Source organism: Sphaeramia orbicularis, chromosome 18 (assembly GCF_902148855.1).
Source record: "Sphaeramia orbicularis chromosome 18, fSphaOr1.1, whole genome shotgun sequence".
Lineage (NCBI taxonomy): Eukaryota > Metazoa > Chordata > Actinopteri > Kurtiformes > Apogonidae > Sphaeramia > Sphaeramia orbicularis.
The window spans coordinates 42,958,815-42,983,809 of NC_043974.1; the positions used below are offsets into that span (position 1 = coordinate 42,958,815).

Consider the following 24,995-nt stretch of genomic DNA (forward strand, 5'->3'; position numbering starts at 1 on the left):
TGGTCACTTGATTTCCAGTTCATCTTATTAAAGTATGTAAGATTTAATCTCTGACACTGATCATTTTAAGACCACACCACCTTTAACCCTTAAAGACTAAGCAATTTTTTATCATAACTTCCAAATGATTTTTTTTTGTCTTTCCCAAGTGATTTATTGCCTTTTTTTTTTTTCCATAATATTATCCTCTGCATTTTCTATTTTTCAGTGAAATTTTGGTATTTTCCTATATTTACTTCACTGATCATATAGATGTTTACAAAACCTCAGACAAATTTCAAAGATTATTATATCAAATCAGAAAAAAAATATGAAAAAAGTAACTTTAGTAACTTTTTAAACATATATCATAATTATCTTTGAGGGTTAAGTGGTGTTTAAATGGAAACAACTTGAAAAATGTTGTCCAACACCATGCCACCATCTTGGAAATCAAATGGTTCTTGGTAATACACAAACTCTTTGAATACGCTAAGGAGGTGAAAAAGGAAAAACTGAGAAGAGGCTAAGGAGTTTTTTTCTTCCTCAAGAAAAAAGTTGGATAACATATGAATAAAAAATAGACTCTGTCCTCAAAATTTTTAAAATTAAAAAATGTTATATTTAGGCTACATACTGAAATGGTCAGCCGATGTTATATTTTTATTGTATGTTACTTATGGATTGGCTGTCCCTTTTAAAAATGTGAATTGAATAAAATCTAACTTCTATAACTTCTATCAGTCAGTATTCTCTAAAATATCGTGGACCACATCTTTGGAAGAATCTACGACCTGAACTTCAATTAACATCTTCTTTAACATTATTTAATCCTTTCATGCATACTGGTCACTACACAGACAGCTATTCTACAGCTTTTCTCTTGTATATTCATGGATTTTGTTGTTTTGTTTTTTTGCTCATATAGTTTTAACACATTACATATGTTTTCTGACATGAATTGGTAACATTGTGTAGATCTCTCCTGAGCGTAATAGTTATAGTTTTATGTTTCTTTGCTTCAAAAATTAAATGCATGGTGTCCAGCTGAGTGGACATTTTTGCACCTTCATGAAAAACAGGTTCATGAGATTTTTATTATTATTATTATTATTATTATTATTATTATTATTATTATTATTATTATTATTATTATCATCACTATTTTTAAATTTAATTTAATTTAATTTTTTATTTTATTAATTTTTGTAGGAAAATTTTCAGTCGCATTGTTTTTTTCATACCTAAAGAAGAATAAAAACACTCAGGAAAAAAAAAAATCTTGATTAGGGCTCTCATAATTCGTGCATGAAAGGGTTAAAAAGCATCTGAAAAGGACTCTATTTTACAAAAAAAAAATGGAAGGCTGTATATCATTTGATTTGTATTTCTATTGTTTTTACTTTAGATTATTATTTCAGTTATATCATATTTTTATTTTTTATTTTTTCCTGTGTATTGTTTATTTCCGGGGAGGTATTTACATAAGCCTTTTTTGGCTCCTATGCTCTCCTGTGCAATGGTGTTACTTTTTTTTTTTTTTTTTTACATTTTGTCTTGCTGTCTGTGATGTACAAACAAATAAAATAAAATAAATAAAATAATTCCTATTGTAAATCTGCTGCAGTTCGTCTCCAGTCCGGCAGGTGGCGGTGACGCGCGCGGACCCACCAGTGACTATATAAACAGAGGAACGACAAGAAGCAGCGGCAGAGCGGAGACAGACGTATAGTAAGAACTTATTCTGCGGTGCTGTTGGTGGTAAGTACGGCCTTAAATCTACCTTTATTCGTCAACTACTCAAATAAATGTAAAGTTTAGATGTTTAAGAAGTATCATATGTATTGAGTGTCTGCGGATAGTTCGTTAATTTAGCGGATGGTGACGGATAAACCCGCTAAGACCCGAGTTACGTTCAGGTGTCACGTGTCCTTAAAACCTCCACATTTAACTTCAGTTTGGACCATAAGAAAAGTTTCAGTGTTTGAGTTTTAAAGTAGTTTTACAGACTATTACTGTGAATAAAGGAACAAACCCAGTTGGACTTTAGTTTGATTAGTTTCCTGCAGAAAAGTTGAACCCATGGTGAATGGGAATCAACCGTTAAACAACTTTATTAATAAAAAAAAAGTATTGACAACATTAATGATCAGTGATAAAACTCATACTTAAATATCTGGTGTATCTTGAACATCAGACTTTTTTAATTGTTAGTTTCTGTTCCTCACAATGTTGTGATCTGTGTTTCAAGCTGAACCACATAAATATTTTAATGTTTTTCTGTACAAATTGATGTTTTCTTATAAAATAGTACCTCCCTGTTAACATGGTCTGTGAATATGGGCACATGATTCTGTTTTTGTTTTTTTGTTTTTTTTTTTTGTGCATTATCACATGCAGCTTTTTTTTGTTTTTTTTTAACCTTTCCTTATTAGTTTAGTATAGGTATTTTGTTATTAGTGTTAGTTAAAAACTAAAAACAAAAAACTTGATACCAACAGTTATGATTAAAATATGTCTTTCATTAAAGTTAAGAGGTTGATGTTTTGTGCCAAGTGAAAGTTTTAGAAACTAGAATTGTTTAGATGATCAAAAAATAAAAGCATTGATGTTTTCTTTTTTATTTGCAGATTGTCAGTTTTACCATCTGAGCGTCTGTCTGATGGAGCTGTCAGCCACTCAGTGTACAAACACGGTAAGAAAATATTTTTCTGCCGTTCAACCTGCTCCATTTTTCCGTTCCCTGCGCTGTGATGATGCTTTTTCCTGCCATTCGTAGTTTCCACCAGAGGTCGAAAGACCAAAGATGGTCCAAACCTTCCTTGGATGTCTGAGCGTGTTTCAGCTGCAGTGATCATTTACACAGTTGAAGTTTGTGTGTGACCTGTTACATGTCCCAACAGGGTCACATTGATCCAGGATGATGAACCAGATGTGGTCCAGGTGTCCTTGATGTGGACTGTCCTTCATCCACCCACAGGTGAGCCTTTGGTTCCTTCGGTGTCTTCACTTAATGGTCGAGTGTCGCATCCTTTTATCGCTGTGATGATGCTTTTTCCTGCCATTCGTAGTTTCCACCAGAGGTCTGAAGACCAAAGATGGTCCAAACCTTCCTTGGATGTCTGAGCGATTTGATCTGAAAAGAACAAACATTAAAATCCCCAAATTTTTCTTCAAACTAACACCACCTCCATTTTGCTTTCAGGTGGATGGTTTCCATGGCAGAGCTGTTGCATCTGTTGAACTGTTAGCATCAGTGCTACTGAAGCAGGTATGTGTCCTTAAATGAGCACATATAATATACATGCAGCCGGTGTTCAGACTCCACTTCAACACAGCTGTCAGTAACATCATGCATACTAATGTTGTTAGAAAAATTTACATGTAGATCGGTGTTGAGCAACCTTTTTTGAGCCAATACCCCTTTATGTTGTCACGACCCTCCTGCCACCCTCCCACCCCCACTATTTCTTCGTTTTTTTTTTTTTTTTTTGGGGGGGGGGGGTGTACGTTGTTGAGTGACTTGTCCTAGTTCATTCTAGAATCTGAATATTTGTATTTATATTATGAAAATCCATGAATCTGCATTATGCTTTTCATCAGTACGAGTATCCCTTTTACTTTAATCTGGTGTGTTGGTCAAATGAGATTTGAAAATTCAGAAATAATTGTGTAATTAAACATAACGTGCTGTGCACTTTTAATCCCCCTCGGCCAAATATAGTGTAAGAGTCTGTTGAAAGTTACTGCCTTATAATGTAGATTAGATTGTAAAACTTATTACATACGTTTTTCTATTTAAAAGTACTCAGATATTCTAAGTGCACAAGGCCACTGGACCTTGAAAAAGTAGGTCAGTCACAGATTTTCAACAGGCTTCTGCTCCATGCCAAGATGCATCCACAGTATACATTTGGTGTAGATATCTCAGTGCGTTATTCAGATAATGTGATTATGTTGAATGGACAGACAGATGACAAAACGATTACAATTGGCTGAGGGGTAAAAACTATAGAGTATAGTATTGGTGTTTTGACTCGTGTCAGCCTAAGGCTCCTGTTCGCAGACATTAAAACAGCTGTTAAATAGATGCCGTTGTGTTCATCCGTTTTCATGGGTTCGCTGTGATGACGCTTTTTCCTGCCATTCGTAGTTTCCACCAGAGGTCGGAAGACCAAAGATGGTCCAAACCTTCCTTGCATGTCTGAGCAAAATAAAATAAATGACTCAAGACTAAAATCTTTCCTTCATGTTCATTGACTAGTTTTATTTAATTTTTTAGGTAAATGTTCCTGCTTTCTGTCCAGAAGTCAAAAGGGAGGAGGAGGCATTAACTGGTATGACAGATCATTTGCTTTACTCTCATTTTTTGAGTTATACTAAACTACACTTCGCTGTGATGATGCTTTTTCCTGCCATTCGTAGTTTCCACCAGAGGTCAAAAGACCAAAGATGGTCCAAACCTTCCTTGGATGTCTGAGCGAATTCTTTGTTATAGTTCTGACCCAACAGTCTGAACTAATGTAAACTAATTTTTGGGGTTTTTTTTGTTCTGCAGTTGTGCCTTGAACATGGAGTTTCTTCAGTTGGATTTCTCTTCAGTTTATCAAGTATTAAAAGATTTGAAATATAGATGTTTCTGTGTCTTGGGTTTTGTTTTATATCATGAACTTTTCTTTTTGCCAATAATAATAATAATAATAATAATAATAATAATAATAATAATAATAATAATAATAATAATAATAATAATAATAATGATGATGATAATAATAATATTGTGATGGATGTTGAAGCTTAATTACACTTTTCTTTGTGCATTTTGAACTCAGTTTTTCATTGCTAATGTCACTCCTATTCCCAGAAATCTGATTAGTTAAGGTCTGCAGTCTACTGGAAAATGACACATACCTCATATTTATCAGATTTTAGTGCTACTTCTTTTATGTATTCTGAAGAGATGAGTTTTACTCAATAGGATCTGTGAGATGGATAGATTGTTTTTTTTTTTTTGTTTTTTTTTTGGTGAAAGTGCAAAGAACTTGTCCTTAAACTTGCCCTACGCCTAAACCTGCTGTGAAGACTTTTTTTTTTTTTTTCTGGTAAAACTCATTATGTAAATAAATGAATGTAAAGTTAAAATATAAGGCACATAAAGCCATATGTTTGAAGTTATCGAATCGTAGTGGATTGTTACAAGTTTATCACAAATGTAGGCACTGCAGCAGTGAAAATTGTGGATATTTATTGGCAAAACAAGTCTCCAAAAACTAATCCAAAAGTTCAGATCCTTCAATTTGATAATTACTGCAAGAGTTTTAATTTTTCAGATAAAACACGTTTTGTTTTTTGTTTTTTTTAAGAGACTTAGAACTACATTTGTAGTGATTTTTTTTTTTTTTTTTTTTTTTTTTTTTTTTTAAATGAAACTTTCTCCACTAATAGCCTTTTGTAAGGGATTTATATTAATGTCTGTATTTTGCAAAACTGAAGAAAGTGTAACTTGGCAAAACACAAACTAAACCCGAAAACAATCTCCATCCACTGTCATTGATCCAACTCCATGGGTTTCACTGGTGAATCGATGTTATAGAAGTGTTTCCATGGTAACTGGAGCCTCTGAATATCCACATGGGTTATATCTGATGACCATGAAAGGATGAATAGTTGTATTTTACACCAATTATCTACATGAGTCCAGAGCAATGGACACTTCAGGGTGAAAACAGGTGGATGAAATAATTACCCATCATGCCTTGTGCCTACAGCGTAAGCCTGTGGGGGTAGTGTTTAGATCTGGGGTTGCTTCAGTTGGTCAGGTGGAGGTTTAGTAGCATTACATAAAATGAGGTCATCTGACTACCTGAATGACCAGGTCTGATTATAAATAGTTATCTATCTGTATGGACTTTGTAAACATTTTTTGTATCATAGCAGCTTTTTGGACTCACCTTCTCATTTAAATGGCATGACATGGACCGCAGATGCCAACAAGAGCTCAGCGTCACTGGGAACTCCTTCAAGGCTTTTGGAAAACATCTCAGCTGACTACCTCATGAAGTTTATTGAGAGAATGCCAAGACTGTGCAAAGCAGTAATAAAAACAAATGATTCAATTTTGGTGGGGGGGCGGGGGGGCAGTGATCGCCCTTGGCGGAGAGGTCTGCGCTCTCTGAGTGCTTCTAGTGTTTTTTTAAGTAGTCTAGAAAAACGGCATTATAGAAACATTGACATGTAAGACTACTCTATTTATTTACCCAAAAATCCATCAGTAGTATTTGTTCACTATTATAAAATTATCATGACTTAATCAGGAGCAGTTTGTAGGTTTTACTGGACACACAAGCAGCTGCAGGAATGGAAATGGATTCAACAGGAGGCAAACGTAGGATACATTAACCTTTCATAACACTAGTGTTTCATAACATTAGCCTTTCATAACGTTAGCCTTTCATAACATTAGCCTTTTTGTAATGTTAACCTTTCATAACATTAGCCTTTCATAACGTTAGCCTTTCATAACATTAGCCTTTCATAACGTTAGTCTACTTGCATAGTTGAACTATTGGTGACACCATCTCTTCTCCTCTAAATGTGCAGTCATATGACCAGTAGTTTAAAACAGCGCCTCATTTTGAAACCGCCTTAAAACTTACCTCAGATGTATTCCATGAAAGTAGGTTCTCTCGATATGTGTCACTCATTGGAAAGACATTTATTCTGCCTTTCTCGTTCATATTTCCAATAATCTTTCAACGAGACGTGCAGTGGCCTGTCAATCAGCTGGGGTGGCACTGCCACCTGAGGTGTCCAATCAAATTCCAGAGGTGGCCAGCACAAGTTAGCAATATTTTCCTCAGAATGACCCACCCTACTGTGCCTCTGATTGGCTCATCAGTCCTCATGTCTAAAGTTAACCAATCTAATCAGTGACAGCAGCGAGTACTAGCCAATTAGAGGCAGAGTAGGGCGGGTCATGGCATCACCATCCCAGGGGAAGAAATGGGTAATTTGGCTCAGATACTACTATACTATACTGAATGGTGGGCTTCAGGGGGGATTTAGAAGTGGGTATACCCAATGATGACTGAAAAATAAGTGGGTATACTCCATATACCCCCATATTCCCTGGACTACACCACTGGATATTAAAAATATATGTTTATGTATATGTTATGCTGCGTTCCAGGCAACCTGTTACTCATGTTTTTCTAACCTTCTACTAGTGAAAATGCATTGGGATGTCAGTCAAACCTGTGACTTCCCACCTGTGAACTCGTACTAGGTCGATGTTCTCCCAGTTACGAGTTCTGACGTCATGTAGCAATGGCAGTCCCCGTGGATGCGGTGTTTATGCAAATTGTTTATTAAAACAAGGTATTGCTCTAACGTTATTTATCTGCAAATGTTCTGCATAATCAGCAGCTACTCTAGTGTTAGCTAGTTTTCAGTCCATTGAGTGCAAGAATGAATTTAAACACCTTCTCTTGCCTTAGGCACAGTTTTTATTCCTCTGTTTCCCTCAAATAACCAAGGAGCACCTTTGGCGATAGAAATGATTGTAAATGAACGTAACGTACGGTCTGCCATGCTGGTTTGTTTACATCTAGCTACCACACTTCCTTGCGCTCAGGTACTTTGGTGTGACTTGCCTGGAACACTATAAAGTTATGAGTCGTGGTTTGAAGTCATGACGTACAGGCTCTAAAAATGGCCTGGAACGCAGCATTATTTACAGTGGGTTTTACATTGTAATATGTACAGAAAGTTGAAATTGAAGTTTTTATAGAGTGAGTGGGTATGTACAGGAATATGGTCTGTAAAAATATATGTTTATGTATATATTATTGTGGTGCAAATAGAGTTTTTTATATAGTGCAAAATAGAAACATATTTTGCATTTAGTATATTTAAAATAACTCATTCTCTTATTTTTCTCCAAAGCTAGGATTTAAAGGGTTAAAATATTTCTTAAAAATTAAAAAAAAAAAAAAAAAAAAAAAAAAAAAGATGATTTAAATTGCCTGAATGAAACGGTTTGGGACTTTTGTCCGTGGTGGGCTTCCATACCTCCGCCTCCCGCTCGGAGCAGCTGTCAGAGCAGGGCTAACCGAGCAGGTAGCCGGCTAGCCCGCACCACTAACGGACTAAAAAAAGCTCGCCATGGCAGGTGTACACCCGCAGGTAAGTCAGACTGAATATTAAAGCAGTGGTTCACACATTAGAAACGGAACCAGACATTATTTGGTGTGAATATGCCACAGCGGCGGTTATGTGGAGCTAATTTAGCCGGCTAACTAGCATCTGGAGGGGGATGTTCAGCCTGAGGACTGCAGCTGCTGTGGACGTGGAAACACTGGAGCCTCCGATAATTCACTGTAATGTCTATGAAAACAGATGTCTAATGTTATGTTATCAACGTGACCCAGTGTTACTCGTCATTTAGCAGAGAATGAGTGTTTTAACCTACATAAATGTGTCCTGTGAGACGGTCCAAACGTCCCAGCTGCTATTTCTGTCTGTGCTTCAATCCCAGGACGACCTGCTGAAGATGACACACAGAGAAAACTGGAAGTGAGTACGACTGTTTATTCACCACCAAACAGCTCCAGATACAACACTGACAGTCTTTGATTCACTCTTGGGCATCCATCTGACCTCTGACCCCTTGACTCCCTGTGTGTTTTCTGCACCTTCCACCTGAATTCAGCCTGTTTCTGGTCCTGTTTGCAGGGTGCAGCATGAGCGCCTGCATGTGAAGCACAGGGGTCATGAGGCCATGCATGCAGAGATGGTGCTGATCCTCATCGCCACGCTGGTGGTGGCTCAGATAGTCCTGGTGCAGTGGAAACAGAGGCACCACCGCTCCTACAATGTAAGTTTATCTGAGGAGTATGGATGAAGACTAACAGTCCACTCCTACAGCTCCTGTCTGTCTGTCTGTCTGTGTGTCGGTCTGTGTGTCGGTCTGTCATCCTGCTGAATCTATTGAAATCCATACCTGCTCTACTACTGGGCTGGCAAACTCATTTTAGTCCAGTGGTAGGGGTGTGTATTGGCAAGAATCTGGCAAATCACAATACTGAGATCACAATACGATACATCATGATTAGGGGTGTTAGAAAATATCGGCTCTGCAATATATCATGATATTTCATTTCACAATACTGCACCGATATTAAAATTTACTGTATTGATATTTTTAGGTATTTATTCAAATACAGATATGGTGGAGGTTCATTTTTGTTTTTTGTTTTTCTTTTCTGTTTATATCTTATTATTGTTTAACGCTGTTTTATTAAATAATGGTTATCTGATTCATCCTAAAAGCACTTTTTACTGTCTGAGAGGCAGATGGTAAGTCCTTTGTTGGGACAAAAATAATGTTCTGATGTTAGTTCTGAACCTATAGAATATGAACATTTGAACAGGATCTTAAACGGTAATGTCTGTAAAACAGAATTTAAGTTTGAACACAGGAACATTTTGTGATATAGCATTAGATCCTGTTGTGATCAAATAAAAATGGGTTTAGTATTTGTCCATATTTCTGGTTTTATTCAATTATTCCAGAAAATAATCATTTCAAAAAGAAACAAATAAAAAATTGCCTTTTTAACAGTATCATGATATATTGTGATATATCGCATTGTGATCCTAGTATTGTGATTTGTATCGTATTGGCTGATTCTTGCCAATACACACCCCTAATCATGATACTGTTAAAAAGGCAGTTTTTAAAAATTGGTTTGGTTTCTTTTTTAAAAAGATTATTTCCTGGAAAAATTTAATTACACCAGAAATATGCACAAAGACTAAACACATTTTTATTTAATAAGAACAGGATTTAATGTTATCACAAAACTTTCCTGTGTTAAAACTTAAATCATATTTTACAGACATTACAGTTTAAGATCCTGCTCAAATGTCCATAATCTATTACTTCATATCTAACATAACATTTTTGTGCAATTCCAACAAAGGAACTAACATTATTTAATAAAAGAGTGTCAAATGATAATAAATAAAATATAAACAAAAAAGAAAAACAAAAATGAACTCCACAATATCTGCATTTGTATAAATACTTAAAAATATTGATACAGTACTTTTTAATATTGATACAGTATTGTTAAATTAAATATCACGATATATATGCAGAACTGATATTTCCTTACACCCTTATTCAGTGGCCACATTCAGCCCGATATGATCTAAACTGGACCGGACCAGTAAAATAATAACTGTGAAAAAGTCAAAAGTAAAATTCCATGATGATGACATCTTTAAAGTATCCTTAAAAAATGTGAATAACATGAACAACTTGAAACTTCTAAAGAAAAAAAACAGTGCAATTTGACAACATTCTGTCTCAGTTGATCATTTACTCATGTGCATTACAACTTACAGATCACAGTGGATCTACAAATACACAAAACATTTAATAACAGGCAGAATATTGGTACAATGTCTGTTGAGACATTTCAGGTTGTTCATATTTGTTTAGGTTATTCACATTTTTTGTGAAAAGATAGTTTGTAAATGTAGACATTTTCATGTAATTTGACTTTTTTTGCACTAAAACAAAGAGAAATATTTGGAGTTGTCACTATTTATAGGCTATAATGATAGTATTTCAAATTTAATTAGCCTGTATGTGGCCCCTGATCTAACATGATTTGAACATCATTTATTGTTAATATCATCACTGTCAATTTTGCAATGGACAAATTCATCCCACTGGGCCGGACTGGACCCTTTGGTGGGCCGCTTTTGGCCCACAGTCTGTATGTTTGACACCCCTGCTCAAACAAGTGTGAAAACACAGGCCGGCTTGTGACCCATTCACATGGGTCACAATGCTGATAACTAAATGTATTTGCAGATGGTTATTTACCATGCTGCTAATTTTTGTTCCAGAACTATTTGATATGAAGGGGAGAGCTCTCATCAAATTCTGCTAATTGCCGGTAGTAAATCACAAGCTTGAACCGTGCTCAAATGAATTTGTAGGGTTTATTAACACACAGTCATTCATTGTGTCAGTGCTATTCTCTTAAGGGCAAAGACAGTTAAAATTTTGTGTGTCTTTATTAGAATCTAATCTGAACTTAAAGGGTGACTTTATGACAATGGCTTAATTCAAAGAATGTTCTGAGTATTTCATCACTGGACACAGATATGTTTTGTCAGATGTAGCTTTATGTAAATGAATCCTTGAACGATCCTTCCTGGACAGTTAAAAACTGCCTCATCTGTGTCTCCTCAGCTGGTCACTCTGGTCCAGATGTGGGTGGTCCCTCTGTACTTCACCATTAAACTCTACTGGTGGAGGTTTCTGTCCATGTGGGGCATGTTTTCCGTCGTCACTAGTTACGTCATCTTCCGAGCTACACGCAAACCGCTGTCCTGCAGAACGCCCAGGTAACCATGGCGATGGCTCTCAGGGCTGAGTGTCAGTGGATGATTAACCCTTAGATGCACGAGGGTCTGGACCCTCCACTCTTCTAAAAATGGGTCAAAATGACCTGTGTTAAAATCAATGTGTTTTTAATGACTTTTGTCATTTTAACATGTTAAAAATAATCATTTGTATTATATATTGGTCCACAAAAGAAGGACTTCATGTTTGAAATAATTTTTTTAATCTATTTTTTGTGTTTTTAACAATTTTAAAATGTTTTTTTTTTTTTTTTAATGAAAATCTGAAAAGCAAAGTATATATAGTATGTAATGATGTCAATAACATGTTTTTGAGGAATACCTGGAATATGAAATAACTATTTTCATTACAAAGATACTGAAATAAAACAACCTCACTGGGTCATTTTTGATCCACTTATGGATCTACAGGTTAATTATCAAACAAATAGGTAGGACATGGTGATAAATAGAAAATGTTCATGATCCTGTTATAATACATGTGTTTTCATCTTCTTCTTCACTTATGTTTGTTTTCACCTCACGACACTGGTGTCATTTTTGGCATTTTTTTCATCCTGTTGCTAGTTTTGCATCATTTTTGTCTTGTGTGTTTACATTGCTTTCATCTTGTTTAAATTTTTATGCTGCTTTTGTGCCAATATTATCATTTATCGTGAAACTTGAAGTGAAATCCATTTTATTTTCGTGAACAGAAACAATAATACAGTGAGTTTAGAGTAAAACCCAGTGTCTTATAGCACAGACTTTTACTGTCATTCCTCATCATGTCTGATCTGTTTCCATAAATCTTTTAAAGCCAAAATGAACATCATGCACATATTTACACCTGTTTATTGTGTGTTGATTTTCAAGTAAAATGTTTAAAATTCTACCAAATACACAAATGCTAAGACAACAAGACAACAGAACTGATGGAAAACAAATGAAAACAAAGCAAGAAAATGCTCTTGAATGTGTAACGTATGTAAATAATGTAGTAAATTATCAGTAAAATAATGTTACAGTGTGATTGATGGTGTTGATAATCTATTTGTGTGTTTCCTCAGGATGGTCTATAAGTGGTTCCTGTTGATCTATAAGCTGAGTTATGCGGTGGGCGTCCTGGGATACCTGGCCATCATGTTCACCATGTTCGGCTTTAATGTCTTCTTTAGGTAAAACTCCACCCACAGTCCAATATCTGGGCTGCTGCTAGTCTTTCTTTACAACGATTGTCCTTTTTTGTTCAGTTTACTGTTCAGCTCCAATGTTTAGGGCAGGGGTGACAAACAAAAACCGGCCCTCCTAAGGGTTCAGTCTGGTCCACAGGATGAATTTGAAAAGTCCAAAAATAACACAGGAAACATTAGTAGCTTTTCCATCAGACATCTGTGCAAAACTTTACCGATATTTACTAAATGCCGTAAAAACAAAAGTGTGTAATTTCGGTTTTTCCATTAAATCACAAATGCGATGATTTGTTTATTTGTTATTGTGAGATGACACAAGAAGTCATTCCATAAACATGGCGACAAACGTAAATATTGTGTTGATTTACAGATATATTCATTATTATTATATATTACCCCTCTATCTCGTACTAAACTCAAAAATGATTGGGCTTCCTGGTGTGTCCACACACACCATGCCATGTTTCTTTTAAAACTCTTCTTCATCTCATGTTGTAACGTCCGTCAACATCTATTTTAGGTTTATTTGTTTTTTTATTCACATGACTCTAGTGTTGGAAAAAGGTCTTTCCATTGCAGTTTTGCGTGATATACCATTTGCGGTACACCTGATTTCCATTAGGCAAATTTTTATGTGCAAGTAATATTTACACAATTTGAGGGTCAATAGAAAAGTGACTATTGACTGGCAAGTGTGTCACTGAGTCTGAACAAGTTGTATTCATCATGAAGTTAAATGCTATATTTTTCAGTTCCAGATGCCTGTTACTAAATGTTTTGTGTATTAGTAGCTCCGCTGTGATCTAAAGGTTAAAATGTACATGTGTAAATGATAAACTGAGGCAGAATATTTTTGAAATTACACTTATTTTTCTTGAAATGTCACTTTTTTTAAAGGATAGTTTGTAGATGTAAACATTTCTAGAATGTAATTTTACTTTTTCCCACTCAAAAACATAGAGACAAATTTGGAGTTGACATTATTCATAGGTTAGTATGTTATTATTTTACCAGTCTGGCCTGTTTGAGATCTTATTGGGCTGAATGTGGAACCTGACCGAGAATTAGTTTAGGGTGTTTGGAGAAAAAGTTTCTAAATGCAGGTTTGTCCCATGTTACAAATATGACATATAATGAAAAGTAAATATCGATAGTACATTTGTAGCTGGACCAGGAGGAAAACAAACAAACTTCTGAGCTCAAATGTGTGTCTGTCCTGTGTTCAGGATTAAGGCGGAGGACTCCATGGATGTAGGCGTCATCATGCTGTTCTATGGTCTTTACTACGGCGTCATGGGCAGAGACTTTGCAGAGATTTGCTCCGACTACATGGCCTCCACAATTGGGGTAAAATGTTTTTTATTTGTTCCTGTGTTCTGCTGAGACCTTTCATCTCAATGAAACAAAAAAGAATAGTAGCTTTTAACAAAACCGTACGAAAAAACCAAACCACAATGAAAACGGAGCATTTCAAAACTGTAGTACCTCTGCGTCTAACTTAAATATATGGACAAAAGTATGTTGACACATTAAATTCAGCTGTTTTTTTTCTAACAGGGGTCTGGGATACAAAACAATAATGACTAATGTCATAATATAGTTTTATATTGGGATAAATATCATTACATTGGTTTGTTTGGTTTAAATTGTTATCTTTGCTTCCAAAAGGCCTCAGAGCTGGTAAAGGAAATATTAATGTTTATAAAATCCATGGACATAAATATTGTGACACATCATGTCTACAGCTGTAAGATGTCCTGTTCATGATTATTTGAGATAAAAACATCAATATTTCTTTAAAGTTTAATAGGAGATTTTTCTTTCTCAGTGAGATGTGAAGAAAGTAGATGGTTAGTTGTTGTAGAAAGTTATTATTTTACAGTCAGAGCACAAACAATTTTTTAGATATTTAGAGGTAGAACATTTAAAACCATAATCATGGATAAAAAAAACCAAACAAAATCAGTGTTGAGAGAAATGAAGTAAAAACCATCTCTGAGGCATTTTGGAAGCAAAGACAACAATTTAATCCAAACTAACTGATGCAATGACATTTATCTCAATATAAAACTATATTATGACATTAGTCATTATTGTGTTGTATCCCAGACCCCTGTTAGAAAAGAAACACCTGAATTCAACATGTCCACATACTTTTGTCCATATAGTGTTTATTCAAAGCAAAGAACCGATGAATCAGTCCAGCTCTGTTTTGTACCCATTGTGCTTCCTTTACTCATATTTTCTTTACTCAAAACCTGACTTAAAAAACTCCCAAATTAACCACTCAGTCATTATTCTGATTTTATTCCTCAGCTTTGATGGTTTTGAGCTCATCTGTCCACCAGAGGGTGCTGCTTTCCTATTTATAACAAAAAGACTTAACAGGCAGCCCACCATCGAATAGTAAATATGAGAAGCATAGTTCATACCACTTTAAAACAAGGTCAGAGTTTTTGTGGATTTCTGCATTTTACAGTGTGTATGTAGCATCATAATAATGTACTGAAACTTCCCTGAAACCCACCACTGTCTTAGTTACATATAAATGAACCTGGTTATCAGTAGTCAAACTGAGTATCAGCCCTATAGACCTTCAAACAACATTTTGAACTGAGTTTCTGACTGACAAAGTTCACAGTGCTTCTATGATTTGGAATGTGGGCGGAGCTTCACCATCAGTGTGTTTGTGTGTTTCCAGTACTATAATAAAGGCGGGATGCCCAGCAGGAGTCTAACCAACGACATCTGCGCCGTGTGCGGTCAGAGGATCCTGGTGGACGTGGAGGAGGAAGGCTTCATAGAGGACACCTACCAGCTCTCCTGTGGACACATGTATCCTCATATTCGGATCCCTCAGAGGGGTCAGAGGTCACAGCTGAAGGAGGGTTGATTTTTAAACTCTGGTTGGGACCATCTACAAAATACACTACAGTCGCAGAAAAATAATTAGACCACCCCTTATTTTCTTCAATTTGTTGTTCATTTTAAAACCTGATACAACTAAAGGTCCATTTGTTTGGACAAATATAATGATAACAACAAAAATAGCTCATAGTAGTTTAATTTAACAGCGTATCATGTGACTAAAACAGAAACAAAAACATGGAATGCCTAAAAGCACTGTTTTTGTCAGTACAATGCCATAGCTATTGACATAAGAACTTAAGCGATTTTGGTTATTGTCAAGAAAACCATGGAAAATGGATAGATGTCAGCTCTGAAGTTAAACTACTGTGGCAAGGCAAGTTTATTTGTATAGCACATTTCAGCAACAAGATAATGCAAGGTGAATATAAAATTAAAAAAGTAAAAAGCCTTTTAGTCAAAGGCAGCAGTGAACATGAGCTATTTTTGTTGTTATCATTATATTTGTCCAAACAAATGTACCTGTAATTGTACCAGGCATTAAAATTAACAAGAAATTGAAGAAAACAAGGGTGGTCTAATCATTTTTTCTGCGACTGTGGTAGTACTAAGGAGAATGTTTACAGAAGTGTGCAAATGACATAAACAAAATGAAAACAATGCAAAAAAAAAAAAAAATAGACATTAAGTGAGGTTTTGAACTCTTCATGGTCCGAACGTAACAAAAACTCTATTAATTCTATTGCGAATTGGTGTCAAAAAAGTCAGACTTGGTGGAAAAATAAATAAATAAATAAATTCTGAGGTCGTCTGTGGGACACAAACCAGTGTTATGTATTTGAAGTGTTTTCAGGTGTTTCCTTAACTTGCTGTGTTCCTTCAGATTCCATGAGTTCTGCATCCGCGGCTGGTGCATCGTGGGTAAGAAGCAGACGTGTCCATACTGCAATGAGAAAGTTGACCTGAAGAGAATGATGAACAACCCGTATCCTTGTTTCATCTGTGTGGTTTGTTACATGAATTATTTATTGTTAGATTTTTGTTTCATTCATACATACTGAACACATGTAGAATATGTCAACCAAGGCAAAACAAAACCACTCTTTAACCAGTATTTATTTATTCGTTCATTTGTTTTTAAAGGAGACATAGGTTGACTAGTGTTGCTATTAAGTTACACAAACAAGACCATCAAATGACTGTTTCATAAATGTTTGTTGTTATTTTTTCCAGTGTCAGTAAGCTAATGTTTAGCCTTTTGTCCAAAATGCAACCTCAAATCTTTTCTTGCTCCAGTATTTGTGTAAAATCCACTCTATGGACAAAAGTCTTTTCTAACGGGGCTGGGCTACAAAACAAAAACGACAAATATTGATGTTTATTAACTATATGGACATAAATATTGGGATACATCCTGTCTACGGCTGTAAGATGTTCTGTTCATGCTGATTTGAGATAAAAACATCAATATTTTCTTAAAGTTTAATGGTAGATATTTCTTTATGTTGATTAGTGAATGGTATTTGGTTTCAACAGGAAACTACACTATATGGACAAAAGTATGTGTCTGTTTACATTGTTATCGAGGAAATATTGATGTTTTTATCTCAAATCACCATGAACAGGACATCTTACAGCTGTAGACATGACGTGTCCCAATATTTATGTCCATGTAGTTTATAAACATCAATATTTCCTTCAAGTTTAATGGTAGATTTTTCTTCCTCAGTGAGATGTGAAGAAAGTAGACAGTTTGTTGTGGTAGAGAATTATTATTTACAGTCAGAGCATGAAACATATAGATTTAGAAATTTAGGGGAAGAACATTTAAAATCATAATCTTGGATTAAAAAACAAACAAAATCAATGTAATGTTGAGAGAAATTAAGTAAAACCATCTCTGAGGCATTTTAGAAGCAAAGATAACAATTTAAACCAAGCTAACCAATGCAATGTTATTTATCCCAATATAGAACTATATTATTTCATTAGTCATTATTGTTTTGTATCCCAGACCCCTGTTAGAAAAGAAACACTCGAAATTCAACGTGTCCACATACTTTTGTCCATAACTGCAGACACCACAGTTCCACCACACTGATCTAGACTCCAGATGTCATGTTTCATAGTACAGAAAACTAACCATCTTTGTCATGTAAATCCTGTTTTCCTCAATTCCTTCCGTCAGCTGGGAGAAGACACACGTCCTTTATGGGCAGCTGCTCGACTGGCTACGATACCTGGTCGCCTGGCAACCCATCATCATTGGCATCGTACATGGGATTAACTTCACCCTGGGCCTTGAATAGAGCCTTGTGGAACGCCGCTGTGAGCACATCTGGAGTTGCACCAGACATTTAGCGACAAACTGTCACTCTGAGCGCCGATGGGAGGTTAAGTGGGCGGCTGAACTCCTGTTTCGTCAACTCTTTTTGTTTTCTCAACTGCAGTCGGCTGAATGCTCACTTGCTTGCACAGTTTCTGCAGAGCCGTCTCATGTGGTCTGGAGGACTCTGTGATCCCACCACTGCTGCCACCGTCAACAAGTGTCTAAGCACAGATCAGTATTTGACAGGTATTTTACAAAGATTTAAGGAGGAAAGGAAAATTGCTTACATCACTAAATACATGTTACTTTTTTTTAGTTACTGCATAGTTTACCATCTCACTAAAGTGTTTTATGTGGTTTAATTTTCACACTCCTCTCTGCTGGTTCTGATGTCACCACTGTCTTATATTTGTGTTTTAAACCGGGGATGTCCTGAGCTGATCCGGCTCTACTTCAGTGCATTGACATTAGGTACATGCAGATAAAAAAAAAAAACATATCTGGGTCCTTCTATGAAACTGGTCCCTAAAAACAGGACATGGGGGCTAGAAATTCAAAACAGATGTAGACTAATGTTATGAAGCAAGTTTGGAAGCACTTTGGATCTGTTTGAAAAATGAATACTTACTGAGATAAAAGAGAAACTATTTTTCAGATAAAACACATTTTTATATTATTTTACATCATATATAATACAAAAATCTGTATGTAACACGGTAAGAAGGACACAAAAATTATGCACTACTATTTTTGTTTAATATCTCTTTATTCTCTCACAGGTACATTTTGGGAATTGAACTAATTATCCAAGGAAGAGTGTTTCACAAAAATGACTGCTGTTGCAACATCATTTGCGATTTCAATGCGTTTAACTGGGCAGGTTCTGCATGTAACATAAGTGCACACAATGGGTTCCACACCAAACCTGGAATAAGACTGAGATTCATGAAAAACCCACGTGTGTGGATTAGAAAAACCACTAGGATTGACACATTTAAAACACTGTCTTTATTTATAGTCTATATAAGACCTTTTACAGCCATATTTTCAAAATAAAATGCACTGACACCTAGGTAGCCTTTCATGTCCATATTTGGGCCCTATTTTTGGCCCCAATATTTGATTAAAAATTCATTAATTTTGGGATGGCTCAGAGCAAGAGTATAATTTTTTTGCATTTATCTGAGGTCATCATTAGGTCCATCCTGGGGGGGAAATATGTCTACATTTTTCTTTTATTATTGGGTCTAAAAAGCTGGAAAAGTGCCAGGTACTAAAATGAACCCAGTTTTATAGAAGCACCCATCTGCCTTCACTGATATGTGACTGTTTGAGCAGATGATGTTACAACCTGCAGCCCCAACACTAGAAAATGGAAGAGTTTCTATAAAATAACACAGAAATCAAACGTACTGTTTAGGTAACACGAGTGGTTTTTATGAGACCACTTCTTAGTTTCAGCTGTTTGACTATTTATGACAGGTTTACATGTTTGTTTTCTTAGCCGTACTCTGCAAAATTCATGTTATTCTGCCATTATTAAGAGAATGAAAACATCTTTTCCCTCACTTTGTTTCATTCATATATTGGCTGTAGATCAGACTTATTACTAGTTAATTATAGACTGAACAAGACTTGGCCATTCAACTCATCCAGGACATCTCTAGGTTTAAGTGTTTGAAGTGGTGGCTGTAAACCTACAATACAGGTACCAACAGTATTTATACAAGGACAGTTCTGTCCAAATAGTTGCTACATGTAACCTGTTTACATTTCATGTACTGGTAAAGTTGAATTTGGAATGTATGTTCTTTGTTTTTACTTGTTTGGGGCAAAAGTTTGTCATTTGATCAGGTTATTGTATCATTTAGAGGCTTTTTAAATTTTTATTCTTTGTCTTTTTTGGGGCGAAATATGGAAAAGTGTCATCACTGTTGTTGCTGCAGCCGATCTGTGAGAGTAAAATATGGGTAAGTTGTTAAAAATCCGAGCTAAAGATCATAGAGAAGACTGAAAGGAAAGCTTTGTTTTGCCAAAGTGGAGTGACATTGCTGCTGATATTTGTATTTATTAGATATTTATAAAACTTCAGGAAAATGCTCGTCCTTTGGTTTCTGTGTTTGTTAGACTAAAGACTGATCTGAGTGGTGTCCGTCTTACACATAGATCAGGGACATTGAAATCATTTTAGTTCAGGATCCACATTCAGCCTAATATGACCTCAAGTGGATCAGACCAGTAAAATAATAACGTCATAATCTATAAATAATGTCAACTCCAAATTTTTCTCTTTGTTTTAGAGTGAAAAAAGTAAAATTACATTATAAAGATGTTTACATCTACAAACTATCCTTTAAAAAACGTGAATAACATGAACAACCTGATATTTCTGAAGAAAAATAAATATAATTTTAACAATATACTGCCTCAGTTTATTATTTCCACATGTACATTATAACTTACAGATCAGAGCGGATCTACAAATACACAAAACATTTAACAGGTAGAATATTGGTCAAATTACACTTGTTTTAAGACTAGTGCTGTCAAACAATTAAAATTTTTAATCCAATTAATCACAGGGTTGCTGTGGATTAATTTTGATTAATCATGATTAAATATTCATTTTTAATCTATATCAATCTCGTTTCATTTTGCATGAGCAAACAGGCTCAAGAAAGAAGGAAATACATCTGCACTTAAGTTTATTAAACACCTTCAACAGTTTCAACTAAACAACTGTAACCAACTGTTCTGTCTTGTTTTTTTTTGTCCTCATATTTCCATCCAGAGGGCTAATGTACTGTTTAGTGTCTTCCATCTTTATGGGTTGGTTCTACTGTCTGTCACTAGCGGATCAACCACCCATTTGTTCATGTGCGACAGTAACTCTACTTAGACAAACTCCCCGAAATGCATTGGCAGAGACATTCAGAGTCATTCTGCTGCAGATGGGTTAATTGTGCTAAAATTTTTAATCATATTAAACATGATGACAGATTAATCCATGTTAATGCATTAATTTTGACAGCCCTAACTAAGACATTTCACATTCTTAATTGTTCAGGTTATTCACATTTTTTGTGGGAGGACAGTTTGCAAATGTAAACATTTTCATGTAATTTTCCTTTTTTACACTAAAAAAGAGAAACATTTGGAGTTGTCATTATTTCTAGGTTATTATGATGGTATTTTACTCACCTACTTGACATCCTTGATTGTTAATATCTTCAGTAATTTTGCATTTCACAGATTCATCTAACAGGATTGGACCCTTTGGTGGGCAGGTTTTGGCCCATGAGCCGTATGTTTGACACCCCATTGATGTTACATGAATGAAATGCCTGCGTACATGACTGATCACATGTACTTCATACGTCATGTGTTTTTTCATCTGTTTTAGAGAATGACACTGTCTGCCCTTTGACATCCTCATCCATTACCAAGCACTTCATCATCTAAACAAACTGACATAAAGCTCATTAGTTTTGCACGTGTTGACCTTTCACTAGTAGTTGTCGACTTCTCTTAAGTGAAGCCACACTTGTCACTTGTTCAGACCTTTGTGATCATGCACTCACTTCTGTCTCAGAGGTTTAACCCTTTAATCCCTGAGACATTATTTCAGTGAAACATGCTTGTGTTTCTTTCCTTCAGTGGTTTTGTTTTACTGTGTGTTTTAGGGTCAAAACAGGTGGAATAACAAAAAGAGAAAGAGAGGAATTGAAGTTTGACAGGTTTGGACTAAATAAGGCACTCAGAATGTACATCAGTAAGAGATTTAGGATGTTGAACATGAACTGTGAACTGGAACACACTGAACAACAACAAGGATTTGAATTTGGGCCCAGGAGTTCATGTTTTGGGCTCTGTTTTTCTAAATCAATCCAGCTGCTTTTAGACACCTGGTTGAACTCCAAAAAGCAGTTACACGGTAAAAAAAAATACAGTAAAAACAAGAAAAGCATTCAGAGAGTGCAGACCTCCTCCAAGACAGATCTGTGCCCCCCCCCCCCCCCCCCCCCCCCCCCCCCCCCCCCCCCCCCCCCCCGATCAGCACCAAAACTGAATCATTTCTTCCTTGTGCTAGTACGAACATTTCCTGAAAATTTCATGAAAATCCATCCATAACTTTTTGAGTTATCCTGCTAACAAACAAACACACAAAGCAAAGCTATCACAATACCTCCTGGCGGAAGTAATAAATAAATAGATAAATCACTATGACACTGCAAACAGTAAAAACAAAAAAACACAAGGAAAACAGTGCAAAAACACCCAGCTCTTTATTGAATGATGAACAGCAGCGCCACAAGAGGGCAGTAATACTTAAAACACTCATTGTAAAATTACAATTACTATTACAATAGATGTAACTGCAGAAATGTAACATAGTATTTCTATTTTTATTGGTCTTTAGTCACCTCATGATAAGAATAGTGGTGGTTTTGTTATTTTACACAAGATGCAGGTTTGTCCACTGTCCACAATGAATATACTTTTATGTTTATACACACACACACACACACATATAAATATATATATATATATATATATATATATATATATATATATATATATATATATGTCGGTATGTATGTATGTATATATATATATATAAATGTATATATGTGTGTGTGTGTGTGTGTTTAATTTAGTTTTACAGTAGTTGCATCCAGTCAAATCGGTGCATTCCAGACATCAGTTCCCAGATTAAACCCAGGTTCTAATGTGTGATTTGTCATGAATAAAACTGAGGAGCAGGGAGACTATTGGCCTTGGCGGAGGAGTCTGACTGCACTGCGGCTGCGTCCTAACGGCTTTGTAGGCGTTAATGCGCGACACAAATGGTCCTGAAAATGTAGATTTTTACATTTTTGAAAACCTCAACAAGACACTACACAGGAAGATGGATTTAACTCCATGTTAAAATTAAAATAAGAGAAGAAACACCAGCGGCGAACAGAGAGCTAGTAAAGGGGCGGAGGAATATGGGGTGACTGCGGCTGGGTGTGGTTGAGGAGAAAGGCAACTGAAGTCTGGTGAGTAAATCTATTAGTTATTTCAGTCAACCCAATAAAAATCAATGAATAATCTGATGTTCTATTAAACACTGTATTTAAAGCAGTTTATCCATCACAGTCGGTGGGGTAAGCCACATATTCTACAGTTGGTAGAGTATGTGGGTTAGCTTAGCTGTTAGCTACTAGCTAGCGCACTATACATTTGTGCCCGTCCAGTTGAAACTGGTTGGAACCGGTTGAAGTTGGTCTGGCAGATATTAGGCTGTTAACTGTTAGCATTAGTAACAATAAAATATATAATAAAGAGAGATAGAAAGATGCTGTGAATGTTGTGTGTCTGTGGTGGGGGTTTCTCCAGTTGTGTGTTACTTGTAGTTTTTAATCTTAAGTTTTTAATTTTTAAATACATTAAGTCTCTGTGGCATTTGTAAAGAGCTTTAACCACACTGCCTGTTGTTTTTGGCAATTTCTTATAGAGGGTATGCACGTGACGTCACCGCTGCGGTTGGCCCTTTCCTATACGGTCATGTTCCAGATCTTATCTACGCATGCGCATTGTAATCTGTCAGAATCTGTCACAGTGGTGACTAGTACAAAGTGGAAGAAACGAACAGGCAGGAATATAGTCATGTGAACAGTAGTGATAAGTGCACAGTTATTGTATTCTTTCACATTATAACTTTTAATAATTAAAATATTTTGAAGCAAGCAACCATACAGCCTGTCATGTAAGCGTTCACTGCAAGTTGGGGGCGGGGCACTTGTCAGTCAGGGAATTCCCTGGGCTCTCCATATTCAATCAGGACCTGTAACTCTGCAGCACGGGGTTGATGAAACCTGTCATTTAGCATTGATTAACAAATATTCCAGAATGTCTAATATGGATGGCTTCCTTTAATAGAAGAACTATGTTTGTAATAAATACATTTACAGTTTTGTTTAGCCAAGTGGGTGAAAAAATACACAATATATTTGCAAATGGATTGTTGGCCAAAAGTTGATTACTAAGCAAAGACTGTATTAAAGCAAGCTATTCACTTATCCTTTCTGTAGGATATATGTGATTTCTGGCTTATTCTGAGTACATTTTAATGAACATAAAGTAAATTACCTGTTTCATCAATCCCAGGTATGGCCCAGGGGGAAATGATGTATGTGCATACCCTCTATAGCCGGGGTGGGCAATCCTGGTCCTCGAGGGCCGGTATCCTGTATGTTTTAGATGTTTCCCTCTTCCAGCACACCTGAAGGTCATTATCAGGCTTCTGCAGAGCTTGATGATTGGCTTATCATGTGAACCAGGTGTGTTGGAAGAGAGATACATCTAAAACATGCAGGATACCGGCCCTCGAGTACCAGGATTGCCCACCCCTACTCTATAGGGTGTCTGCTGATCCTGATTAGGTCTTAAATTTTCTCTAAATTAAAACTTTAGTTAGCCTTAAAATGGATAATCGATCCTTAAATCTGACACCCTAAGGTCTTAAAAATTTCACAAATGACACAATAAATAATATTACTTTATTTGCTTTGTTAATCTTAGCAAAGAACTAGTCAAATGTGTGTAAGTTAAGAGGTGTTGGTGATGTAGGGCTGTGAACTGGCTCATAGGGAGTCAGCAGGTCCATGTGTGAAGGGTTAAAGCAGCATTCTGTCTTTATACTGTCATTCTGTCTAAGATAGTTCTTCTGTTTCTAGTCTGAGGCTGGATTTGCTGCAGAGGAACACCAGCTTCTGTCCAAGAATTGTGATTACAGCACAAAAGGTGATTTTAAATATTTTCACTATGTATTTCTGTTATTCTTGGGTGTCCTACATGTCATGCTTAGTGTTATATTTGACTGCAGTTTTCTTTAAAGCAGCGTATGACGTTCGTCACCAATTTTTCATCAAATTTGTAAAACCCGAGTGATAGCCAATTACACACCTGAATCACTTCCCTCTCAGTGAACAACTTTGAAGTTGACTCCATCACAAGCATTCCGTTTGTTTACATACCAAACCGAAACCAAACAGTCACTCGGGTCTTTTTAGAACTCCATGCAGCTGCAGTCTTGCCGCAGCAGCAACAAATATGGAAACAGCTTCATTGCTTCTTGCTGCTGCAGCTGCGTGGAATTCCAAAAAGGCCCAAGTGATGGTTTGGTTTCAGTTTGGTATGTAAACAAACACACTGCTTGT

The 24,995-nt window shown here is 36.0% G+C and overlaps 1 protein-coding gene, 1 long non-coding RNA gene and 3 other non-coding genes across 6 annotated transcripts; all 5 read left to right on the top strand.

Annotated features, from left to right (window-relative positions):
• The first annotated feature begins 1,657 nt into the window (after nucleotides 1-1,657).
• On the top strand, nucleotides 1,658-4,609 carry LOC115438653 (uncharacterized). 2 transcript variants are annotated; one of them, XR_003938122.1, is made up of 6 exons: nucleotides 1,658-1,740; nucleotides 2,610-2,674; nucleotides 2,883-2,959; nucleotides 3,185-3,250; nucleotides 4,262-4,316; nucleotides 4,538-4,609. It is a non-coding gene; the product is annotated as an uncharacterized LOC115438653 (long non-coding RNA). The 2 variants fall into 2 exon arrangements; XR_003938121.1 differs by having other exon boundaries at nucleotides 4,262-4,609.
• LOC115439103 (small nucleolar RNA SNORD14) lies at nucleotides 2,725-2,817 on the top strand. Its single transcript, XR_003938196.1, has one exon. It is a non-coding gene; the product is annotated as a small nucleolar RNA SNORD14 (small nucleolar RNA).
• LOC115439101 (small nucleolar RNA SNORD14) lies at nucleotides 3,017-3,109 on the top strand. The gene has a single exon (XR_003938194.1). It is a non-coding gene; the product is annotated as a small nucleolar RNA SNORD14 (small nucleolar RNA).
• LOC115439102 (small nucleolar RNA SNORD14) lies at nucleotides 4,371-4,463 on the top strand. Its single transcript, XR_003938195.1, has one exon. It is a non-coding gene; the product is annotated as a small nucleolar RNA SNORD14 (small nucleolar RNA).
• Nucleotides 4,610-8,033: 3,424 nt separating the features above from the next.
• On the top strand, nucleotides 8,034-18,312 carry rnf175 (ring finger protein 175). The gene is made up of 9 exons (XM_030162393.1): nucleotides 8,034-8,163; nucleotides 8,516-8,553; nucleotides 8,713-8,854; nucleotides 11,249-11,403; nucleotides 12,471-12,578; nucleotides 13,820-13,940; nucleotides 15,295-15,428; nucleotides 16,345-16,446; nucleotides 17,650-18,312. The coding sequence occupies exons 1-9, from the start codon at nucleotides 8,143-8,145 to the stop codon at nucleotides 17,768-17,770; spliced, it is 942 nt and encodes a 313-aa protein (XP_030018253.1). The 5' UTR covers nucleotides 8,034-8,142; the 3' UTR covers nucleotides 17,771-18,312.
• Nucleotides 18,313-24,995: the final 6,683 nt, after the last annotated feature.